The sequence below is a fragment of the Trachymyrmex cornetzi genome, unplaced genomic scaffold (assembly GCF_001594075.2).
Source record: "Trachymyrmex cornetzi isolate Tcor2-1 unplaced genomic scaffold, Tcor1.1 scaffold62, whole genome shotgun sequence".
Lineage (NCBI taxonomy): Eukaryota > Metazoa > Arthropoda > Insecta > Hymenoptera > Formicidae > Trachymyrmex > Trachymyrmex cornetzi.
In genome coordinates, this window is record NW_017299937.1 from 184599 (window position 1) to 196419 (window position 11821).

Here is an 11821-nt window from a genome sequence, read left to right on the forward strand (position 1 = left end):
ATTTGACTTTATCTGTTACCGATATATTCGAAATAATTAATATAAACTCTTTTAAAACATATCTACAAAGAGAAGATAAATTATTCATTTCTAATAATATTTTTTTATTCATTTCAGGTGTCAGGCAAGTGCAGGATATCTACGTCAGGCTAATAGACTCTGCGACAAAACAAGTAAGTACAAATATCTCTGTGAGAATATATATAATTCATTTATATATATTATTAAAAATTAATGTATTAATGCTTTTTTTAATTTTATGATTAAGAGTTTTAACATTTTTTTTAACACACGCAACTTGAAGGATATTATTATTAAATATCTATAATAATAATATCTAGAGAAGGACGGAACATTTTTGTTCATCTTTTTCTTCTTCTTACATAATATTTTAACCAAATTAATCTGGATGTCAAATTAAAATATTACGCATAATATATATGTCTTTCGTGTAAAAAATTAGATAATTTAGAAAAGCATGCCAATCGTCTCATTGTCGAGCAACTCTTGCGCAACCTCCTGTGCCGTTTTTACGCGTCGGGACTCGTGCGAAATCGTCGTAGCGACGCGCGCACGTGGACGGGGGTGTTATCATCTCGGCTACAAGCACTTAATTTTCCGGGGGGTTGATTCTTACCCCTCCGGGAAAGCAGGCACACCGCCGCGCGCGGCTGTCCCATCCTGTTATCTGCGCCACGTGGCGAACTCTGCGCGCGACCCGCGAACCACGTGTTGTGATCCCGCACCCAGGACCGTAGATCCCGACGCACCGATAAGGCGCAAAGAAGGATCACAACCTTCGTGCAAACGCAAATACACCGTGCGATCACGAGCGCGATAAGTCCTTTTATGTTCGGTCGAGGGTAACTTTTAGCCCGCGACACCTTCGTGAGAGGTATGTTTCACACCTACGAAATGTCACGACATGTAGAGAAATGACCATACCGTAAAAGTTAGAGAAAATAATATGTAAACAAAGTAAGTGGACGGATGTGAGCAATTTTCAACACTTAAATTAAGCCTTGGCATAATCACATATGTATGTATAAGTTATAACTTGAAATGAAAAAGACGAACAGAATTATTTTCTTGCGTACATCGCAATTTTATTGATTTCCAAAGAAATACAATGGTTTAAACAATGTTGAAACGTTGTATTCTTTAAACAAAAAGTTATTAATTCCTAAAAATCATCTATACCATATATTATATCAATACAAAATAAATATGAACTACTTGAAATTATTTTGTTTCGTGTCGTGACCCGAGCTTCCAACAAGTTCCTAGAGATATGCGCACCATTTTAGCAAATTAAATCATCTTGGGGCTGGTCGGTTACGGAGGTAAGAAGAGGGTGGTAGTAGGGTGAAGAAGCGGAGAGGAAGGAACGAAGAGGGTTGGGGAAACAGAGTTGATGTTAGTTTTAGCTGATTAAATTACTAAGCCGCAGTGGCCTTGCACCGGCAGAGACCGGTCCTCAATTCGCGATCCATTCCTTTTATTAATCGGATCCGGGATGTCATAGGGTTGAATGGTTAGAATAGAAGGAGATCGATATGTGTATTATCTTTTGAAGCAATTGGTGAAATAAGAACAAGTGAATTAAAAGAATCACATCGAGAGGCAGACACTGGAACGGACTATTTAGCTATAATTTACAAAATGTCTCGCACAATTTTTCAATTGTGTACGAGATTACGATGAGTACGCAAATATTCGAAATATGCAATCACATCTATAGGAAGCTTAACTTGTAGAAACTATGCTAAAGAAAAGAAGAGTAAATTGAGGACGCGAAAAAGGAAAAAAAAATCGAGAATGTTCGAGAACGATTGTCTGCGAGGAAAAGAAAAGCGGAAGTGATAGATAGATGCCGAGACACCCTCCTCGGAATCATGCTGGTAAAGGGAGTAGAAAGTTGAACGGGGAAAGAATCGAAAACGAAAAAGCTGCAATTTATACATCAAAGCTTCGATTGAACGCGTCTCCGCCGTCCTACCAAAGCGAGAGGAAGAGATACAGGCAGGAGAATCAATGTATTGTATATTCACCGAGTCGGTGTGCGCCGCTACGTGCAACTTGCGCGAAGTGTTTAGCAAATCCAGGTCGACGTATCCTTTCTGTCTATTGTACTCTAGAAAATTGACAAACCCGGATAAATTTATCCGTGATTAAAACGTAGAAGATAAAAGAATCGTTTATAACCTGCATTGCAGTTCACTGACTTCGAACTCATTGAATCAAAAAATTATTCGTTGATTTAAAAATTACATAAATTTCTCTTTTAATATATTTTAGGTTAATTTATACAATTTTAATAATAAAATATAATTAGAGTTATTATATCTTTTTAAAAAATTATCCAATACGTCTACATTTTTTTTCATTAAAAAAGATCGTAAATTAATTTTGTAATGATATTCATAACATTTTTCAACTTGATATTTGTAATTTTAAAATGTTTGTAATTTGCTTTTCGCAAAAGTGGATGCATGTAGTACGTATTTGTTAGAATTATTATTATTATTATCATTATTTTTACATTGGAAAGCTTGAGAGTATTCGCGCAAATGCGTTTTACTTTCCTGGTGAGTTCTCAAGCCGAGTTATGGTTTGCAAATTACGATTCGGAAACGCGCCAACTTTTCTCGAGACCGAATCAGGTGCTCGGTTATAAATCCGCAATAATTGGCTACACCGAGTCGGCTGCTGAGTTCATGGTGAAACCCCCAACCCTTAAGCTTTTCTTCAATTTCTTCGCTCCTTCGCCAAGGTAAGTATCTATATCAACGTTCGCTTCCTGGAATTCCAGCGAGCAAAGTATCTGTGCAACGAAATGCGAACGAGAGAGAAGGAGAGAGAGAGAGAGAGAGAGAGAGAGAGAGAGAGAGGAATGGAAAAAGGAAGTGGGGAAGAAAAAAAAGGCGCAGGATGTTGAGAACCGTCCGTTTCTCGGTGAAATTTCCAGAAAAATACGAGCTGCTTCCCGAGAAAGAAACGAGTTTCGTGCAGCGTGGCTGAATGGCGCTAACAACGTACGCTTTTAAGCGCTCGGGAACGAACTTCCGCTCGGCGAGAGGGGGACGAACGAGAGCCAGAATGCGTTTTTTCGCGGGATTAAAAATGCTAAATGGTAATTAGTTCCGGGGATAAAAAAAGCATTTACAGGACGTGTGTGTAGAGGAAGCAGAGAACCGCGCGGCGCCATTATTCTAAATGAATGAACAACAGGAAATTGTATATCTAACCTTTTTAAACTCCATCCGACGCTGGAGATGGTCAGCCGTCAGGCTGTTTTTCTCACCGTAATGTCGGCTCGTCAGTATTCGCGAGGAAAATCAAAAAGCGCGCGTTCGATCACATTACGCAATAATTATTTCTTCCAAGGTCCTTTGCGTCTTTTCAGATGTATTCTTTAATTTAGCGTTCGTGATTCTACACTAAAAGAAGATATTAGCTGAATATGGCATAACATTTTTAATAGGCTGCAGCAGCCAATTTTTAGTTGCGTATCAAAATTGTATATCGACATTGCAGATAGGCCATAGAGCGCAACAAAAAATTGGTTGCTGTAACTAAAATGTGGCAGCTACAGCTAATTAAAACTGCTATATTATATTTTACCATCTAAATTGATGTAGCCAATCTTTTCTTTCAGTGCACGATTTAAATTATCGGATCGAGTCGACATCAGTATAGAACATAAAGAGTGCCTGTAGCTAATACTGAAATATGAGTCTTTAACCATAGATTAAGGAAATAATAAGTTCGAGATAAGTTAATCCTGGATAGATAAGGAGAGAAAGAGAGGTCGACGTTCCCCTCAGGCGGTGGACATTCTTCTAGGGGCGAGGGTAACATTGTATGTATGTTGTTCAGCGTATGTACGAGAGGCTACGGGGGTTGCTTGGCCAATATAGAAGGGGGATTCCCAGGGGACTTTTGGAATCGATTCAGAATGGAAATCATTACGGCAGATTTGAATGACTATCTTCGAATTTATCTGCTCCCTTCAGTACTTGCTTTCCTTCTCGTATTACTGCCATCTTCGAGGACACCAAAAGAACGACGTTACGGTTTTATTATCATGCACGCCAGTTCTTTTTCCACTGAGCGATACCAGTCTGTCGTCTGCTGATATCAAATGACATGATATCCTATGGTAAACATAAGATATACATATCTCGATAATGATATCGATATATCGGAATGATCGTTTCCGCCGGCCTTGATTGTTGCCTGATTGTTAGATTATTGAAACTGATAAAATCACATGATAATATAGTCACGTTATTTTCAAAGCTGCAGATATTACAGATATCATAGTTGGAAGATTAGTTTGTACAGTCATTATATACTTGCAAAAGCAATATGAAGAATTGCCTTTTTGCGGTATATATGTTTTAACTTCAAAAAATTTTATTTTACTGCATTGAACTTTACGATATTGTGCTACATGAATTGATTATGATCGAAGATTCCAAAGGACTTTTCACTATAAGTCCTTAGTAAGTAATTCCCGTGGGAATTAAGCTACGGCGGGGGCCCAAGCATTTTCCTGATGGGACCAGGAGGCAACGGAAGAAAGGCCCCCGAGGGGATCGTACTGACTGGTCGCACCCTCAGGACCCTCTGTTTGATGTCGTTGCCTCCGACCACCCTTCGCCTACTTCAGCCATTCACCCTCGAGACGTTCTACGACATAACACCGCCATATCCAATGAACCGCCGAGCGAAGAAAGACAGTGGAACCTCTTTTGGGACCAACACATATATAAATTTAAATCCTAAACACATATGTGAATCTAAACTCGGGATATCGCAATAACTTAGGACTTTAAGACAAAGTTCTTAATGAGAACGGTGCATTTTGATGCTTTTTTTATTAATTGCACAATTGTTTTATATTTATCATAGTATAAACTGATGTACAAACTGATAGTATAAATTGATAGTATAAACTGATAAAATGATTTCTTTCACATATTTAGTCAAATATTTCTTGTATACGCAAAAAGATAATGTTCTCGATAGTGACAAAAATAAACAGATAGCTTTCGAGATAGTTCATGTGATGAAAGTAATTGCTTACAAATTGTCTGTATGTATTGCCGCCATACACTGAATAAACAAAACGCGTAAGCACTCCGTCGTTAAGCAAATAATATTGCATGTCACGTGTAACGCGCTACATGACCTACCTGACCATCGTTGTGTTTAACCGACGGTTATTGTGTACGTACAATAATACTGAAGATAATAGCATCCAATTGTTTTGATTTTATCAGGAATCCTATTGTTTCGACGTAAAGGCTGATTTTAATCATTTTCGAAGCAACAAAAGCATTATTAAGATCTCTTTCATATTTGTATTGATATGTGTAATAATTAAAAAAAAAATTAATAATTTTCTACGTATACAATTTTTATACAATGTAAAAGGAAGAAAAAGTTTGTAACCGATCGAATATGATATAATTTATAAACAAATGACAAAATGCCGGTAAGAATTAATTTTTTTGTATTCTCAGATTTTCCATCAGAAAAAAATTATGTCTTGATTTTATTTTTATGCACATTTATACATAATTCATCACATTTAAATAGCTGATGTAACAATAGAAAAGTCAATTTCTTGCATCTTTCAATTTCATATATTTTAATACGAGGGAAATTACATTCATACGTGGGAGAAGGAAAACATTTTGCTGTTGCTTGATAGAAGTGTATCATTATTAATTTCAGTAGGCAATCTCTATAACAATTATATCACACTCTGTATAGTTCTGTCAACTATAATGAAAAATCCTGATTCAACAAGCGATACTTCCACAAAACTTAATTGGCTAGGTGTAAGTAAACGCTATCTTTATCTCGCAACAGAGCTTAATATGTACAAAGTACATGCTTATGTTAATTGTTCCTGGTATAAATAAGTTTGCATGTCTTCTTACTATTAAGACTCGTAATAGTTGAATGGCACGTAACGTTCTATGACTCCTTCCTTTGCTCTTACCAAGAACATGTACTTTCCCCTGCCATCGTCTGCGATACCCCCCTTTCGCCATGTTGATTCTTACCCCCCTATTTTCCATCTCCGTTTCGACGCCGAATCCCTCTCTGATTTACCTACTGTGATGTATATATACAGCGGTTCGTTTACGTTGCAATTCGGTTATTTCCGCATAAATATTTGACGCCATTCTGGAAGTCGCACCTACACACTGGAACTAAGTGTGTCTGATACCATTACCGTCGTACACCGACATTTAACCGGCCAAGCACGGCGGCGATGCCGTCAACTCGACGAATTCCCTTGGACACTGTATTTCACAATATTTACATTTTATCGCTCCTCGTTGTGAACTCCAACGATTCAGGCTGTTATGCAAACCACAAAATTGCGTAAAAATCGCGTGTACAATCAATGCAATTGTATACGGTTGTCCTTCGAAATTTTGCTTCATCAAAGACTTCGATCATCCTGCACAAAAAGACATTCGAAATAACTCATTTAGCTTAAAATACTAATTCAATTGTTATCGAAATTATGCCATGAAAAATTTAAGTTGCACGTAACGTATCTAAATTCTGCTATATAAATTAATTTTCTATCCATATAAATATATAGAGTGTTTATGAACTAGTGGTACAACATAGGAATAATTCTATATAAAAAAATAATTCGAAACGTAGAAAAATTCTGTCTTTATTTTCAAGAAAATCGATAAATAAAATATTCGCAAAATACAGATTTAATTGCTAAATTAAACACCACGATACATTAAAAAGCGTTCAAAGAAATTTACTTTGAAGAGTAGGATCGTATAGTCTACAGCGATCCATTAAATCAAGACATAGTTAAGCACATGTAACTGGTGAATATTTAAGATTGTCCCTTAAAAACAAAGCCTCATATAAAGAAATGTTATTCTATGTTTTCAACTTATTTCTTCATGTAAAAATACTTCTTTTCCAGTTATACTAGTTCATGAACGCTCTGTATATAAAATTTAATTTTGTATGTAAATGCTTTTGATAAGAACGACATTTGGTTGAGAGATGAGTTATTTTCCTGTTTTATAAAGCTATATACGAGAGATCAAAGCGAACCTATCTGTTCGCGCTTTGTTATTCTATGATTAATCCGCGCGAAGGTCCCCATCGGTAAGTGCACGAATACAGGATAACGACGTGTTGTCATTAAATAAAAATCAATCGCGTGGTCGTGAAGGAGGCTTAACGGATTTGCCTGCGCCGCCCATGGCTTAGTACTCCTGCGGGGAAAGTAGCCCCTTCTCAACTCACATCCACATACGAGCTTGCTTAATACGTTACATATTTCCCATCGATGGTTGAATTATCTGTCGAACTGGATTACTCTCACGTCGTCCACGTCCGCGCTAATTAACACTTTTTTTTTTTCAAAATAAAATGTAAAATAAGTCTTTCCATATACATGTAGAAAGTAAGAAGCAGATTCGACGCGATATTGTAAGAAATTTAAGCAAATAATTGTGTAAACGGCAATAATTGTTTGTACGACTAATTTATAGTTAGCAATAAATTAGATAAAAATATAAACAAATAAAAATCTTATGACAAGCTGTTTATGGATTATTTTAACAATTTTTTTTTTTAATGTTGAATAATATTTTATGAATGACTTAATATTATTAATGTATATTTTTCTGTTATAGGCAATCATGTACGAGGGACAAGACAAAAATCCGGAAATGTGTCGTGTTCTATTAACGCATGAAGTCATGTGCAGGTATGTGTTTTTCATATTATACAGGTCATTGATGCCTTCCTATTTGAAGTTCTACATATGATATATATAGAAGTGGAAAGACATTAATGGCCTTATATTTTTGTTATCTGTATAATTACTTCTGACAAAAAGGTTAATTTAAGAGTAAATTTTTACTGATATTTATTATATCTAACGTAAAGCTATTTTATATACATCGACTTACGTTATTTGCACTTAGAAAAGTGTCCCTCCTCCGCGTACGCCACCCTTGTGGCATAAACGTAACGAGGCATACGGGGATGTAGTCGTTCTTCGGGGGTAGCTGACTCATTGTGACCCATGGGACTTCGGGAGCGTACTACCACTAGTTTCCCGAATCCCATGGGTCTCGATATTTTTTAAACCGATTTCAAACTTCTGACACTACGCGAAAGCATCTATTCGTGTCTTTTTTCATAAGAATAAATTTCGCCGCAGGAATACATATAAGATGAAATGTATTGTCGATTTACAGCCGATGCTGCGATAAGAAGAGCTGCGGTAACAGGAATGAAACGCCCAGCGATCCTGTCATTATCGATCGGTGAGTGGAACCTATCATTATCTAACTTTCGTGGAACGAACGTGTTGGTATCGCGACGGTCATGATCTGCTTAAACGCGCGAATTTATCTCGCATGCGTTACGTAAAAGTTACGAGCGCGTTATATGATATTGAGGCGCACATGACGGAATCTCGACTTGACGGCGAACGTAATGACAAGAGGCGTCGATTTCGTAGAAACCGCCTCTCGTATCAGCTGGTCATCCGTGCTATCGTCGTTTTCAACGATCTATGAAATAAAGGTCCAGATAAGTCCTTCTCGAAGGACCAACGTATGAGATAAAGCTCCGTCTATCGTCGCGACCTAGAACTCCTAGAACATTTAGGCTTGCAAAATACGTTTCCTACGAGGTGCGGCGGGATAGCCGGGTAGAAGAGTACTCGAATACTCAGGCGTACTTATACGCCTTCCACCTTGTGCATGGTGCTGCTCGTCCATGGTAACATAGACTTCCCTTATACACCTACTCGCTCGCTCCCTCTTCTTCCCGCGTACACGCTCGGTCTCTATCCCTTGGCGTGGCTAACACGGGGGTGTAGCAGGGTGAGCCTGGTATCTGAATAGGCTATAGAGTATCCTGAGATAGGAACGGCAGGAAGGAAGAGGTTTCCCGCGGGACCCAGGCCGAGATAGTCTTCAGGAGGACATCTTGTGCTCAGAGGTGCTCAACCCTCGGGCTTCGATACGCTGGCGGCTTCGAGCTTTCATCCGTATTCGAAGGGATATGTGTTACGCGACGGTGACAGGCAAAGCCCGGTAGGCTCGCGTGTAACTATTTTTCTGCGCCTTCGAATCTCTCGACGTCTGCACCTGTTGGGTTTAACCCCGACATCATGTGACAGTCGTGTTTTATTTGCCGATGTTTGAAACTGGTTTGATGGCAAAATGGGTTAAATTGGATAGTGACTCTAAACATGGATTGTAAAAAGATATTTTAAATTTTTAATCTTGGCAATTTTTAAAATATTTTACAAATAGAATCAATTTTGTAAATCTCGAGATAAAATAAATTAGCGATATTAATAATGTTCTCGTGATATCAATGTTGGATGATATTGACGCAGGCCACTATACAATGCATATTGTCAGAGTTGAAAGAATAATAACTACCTTTCCGTAAAGATTATGCAATCTCGTAGGTTGGGCTGATCGGTGAGACGATAGAAGAATTAATCTCGAAAATGCTCGTTCGGCACACGGCACGCACGCACTCGAATAATGTCGTAACAACGGCGTTGTAACGTGAATGCAACCACAATGCGGTCGCGTGTCGTGATGAACGCCACCCTCGAGTTCGTTCCGTAGACACGGTGGATCGTAACGAGAGTAAAATAAATGGGCAACTTCCGCAAAATTACAGGATTAAATCTTCACTATGACTGTCTTTAACATTTACTAATCAGAATAATCTTGCTGTATGCAACGTCAACGTTGACCACAATTATTCATGACAATTATTCACACATTAATCATGCACTAATGTATAATCATGCAAGTGCATTAATTTAATCGCTAAATTTAGCTACATTAGATATTGCATAACTCGAAACACGGTTCGGAATGTCATGTTTTTTTCGTTTGTTACTAATTTGCTTATTACCATTAAAGTACGTGTAATTTTTTTTCTATGACTGGTTTTTATTTTTATATTCTTGCAAATGAATGTAAACGCATAAATACAAGATATTAAAAAAATTTGTATGATAAAGCTTTGTGTGACAAAGTTTTGTGTTTATCAAATCATTACTTAGGCAAACTAACGTTATCTGTTGTCATTTTGACATAAAAAAATGACGGCAAAAAACGTTGGTTTTCTACCTGGGTAGCAACGTATATTTAAAAAAAATTCTGGAACGTTAGTTACATCTTATTAAATATCAAAAAAGACCTCTACACTGAAAACTACTTTATTGGTTGCCTGCAGGATAAATCCGTGGAAAGATGCACAACCATCGTTAATGCGTTCTCGAAACGCCTTAAAACTTGTATCAAAGCTAAATGGGTGTTTTGAGTGCTAATTATTACTTTTAATATTTAATAAGATATAACTATAACAGTTCAGAGTTTATTTTGTGTAAATATATATTACTAACAATTTACTAAACACAAAACTTTAAACTTTTTATCATCCTGTATATATTCATAAAATATTTCCTTGCACTTTTCGATATATAGGTCTGTGTCCATATATATATTGCTTATGGGACCATATATATCGGAAGGCTAATAGATTTTCAGTCTCGCACAAAACCACAATGGAGAACGCGAAGGCCTGATCGAGAGAGAGTGAGCGAAGGGTATCAATGCCACTTTGATTGAGACGGTCCTGGTTGATTGTGACATGCTCACTCAGCTGTACAGAAAGTACAACGCGCCCCCCATCAATTTGGTATACCTGACTGAAGGGAAAAACAATGTGTTCGTATTCCTAATCGTGATCATCCCTTTGCGCCACTTTCGATGCAATATCCGATCGTAACTTTCGCGGCTAAAATCAACATCAGTACTCGTGTGACGTAAATTATATACGCTTACAAATTTGACGTGTATTATGTGATATTTAATTAATGTTAAAGATTTGTAGAAATGATTTTTTTTCAAACCTTTTATATTTATTGCAATAACTCTTTTTATTTTATATGAAAAAATCATATACGTTTCCTTACCCCTACGTTAGTATCGATTCTTTATTACTTGATATTTAATTTGGGAAATTACAAAATATATTGATGCTATATTCTGTCAACCGACAAATATAGATGCAGATTCATAAAAGTTGCAGAGGTTTTAACTCCCTTCTATATGCGAATAGCAGTTTGATGTAATCGGTCCATCGATCGATCGAAACGTGATGGCATCGATCGACGATAGGCGGATTGCGAGAACAGTCCTAGAGAAGCTGGTATTACGCTGGACTCGGAAACCAATTAACATGCATAATTAAAATGGCATTGTCGTGGCCGGGCAACGCCACGGGCTTCCCCGCCGACTGACGGATCCCCGGGGGTTAACGGCGTTTCATAATTACGAAAATCCACCCACCTCCATCGCCTCCTCCGCCCATGCGTTCCGGTGTCACTCTCTTTCTCCAATTGCCGGTATCCGCAGAAGCTCTCCCCCTGAAAACACGGAAAGGAGGATGGGAACGCGAGAAAAAAATCGGGCATCGGGTCGGTGTGCGATGAACAACGCACCCCGGCACTGCCACAGCCAATAACGTTCGAACAGGCAGGGCGCCAGCGCGATTGGCTAACTTTATTTCGCTCAGTGGGCAAGCCCTTAATTTCGGGGCATCGATCATAGCCCTCGTGTGCGCCCTCCGCGCGGTGCAGCGACGCTCTACCTCCTCCTACGTCGCTTCCTCTCATCCTCCTCCACGCGTTCATACCAGTCGCGATGACCCTCAATACCGTAACGCGCCCCTCTCTCTCTCTCTCTCTCTCTCTCTCTCTCTCTCTCTC

The 11821-nt window shown here is 38.2% G+C and overlaps 1 protein-coding gene across 1 annotated transcript in view; it reads left to right on the forward strand.

Moving 5' to 3' along the window:
- kn (EBF transcription factor knot) overlaps window positions 1–11821 on the forward strand; it is an 87682-nt gene that overhangs the window by 22538 nt on the left and 53323 nt on the right. The window contains exons 4-6 of the mRNA XM_018516265.1: window positions 118–173; window positions 7701–7774; window positions 8271–8339. Coding sequence (XP_018371767.1) covers window positions 118–173; window positions 7701–7774; window positions 8271–8339 — 199 coding nt within the window. The remainder of the gene's footprint in view (window positions 1–117; window positions 174–7700; window positions 7775–8270; window positions 8340–11821) is intronic.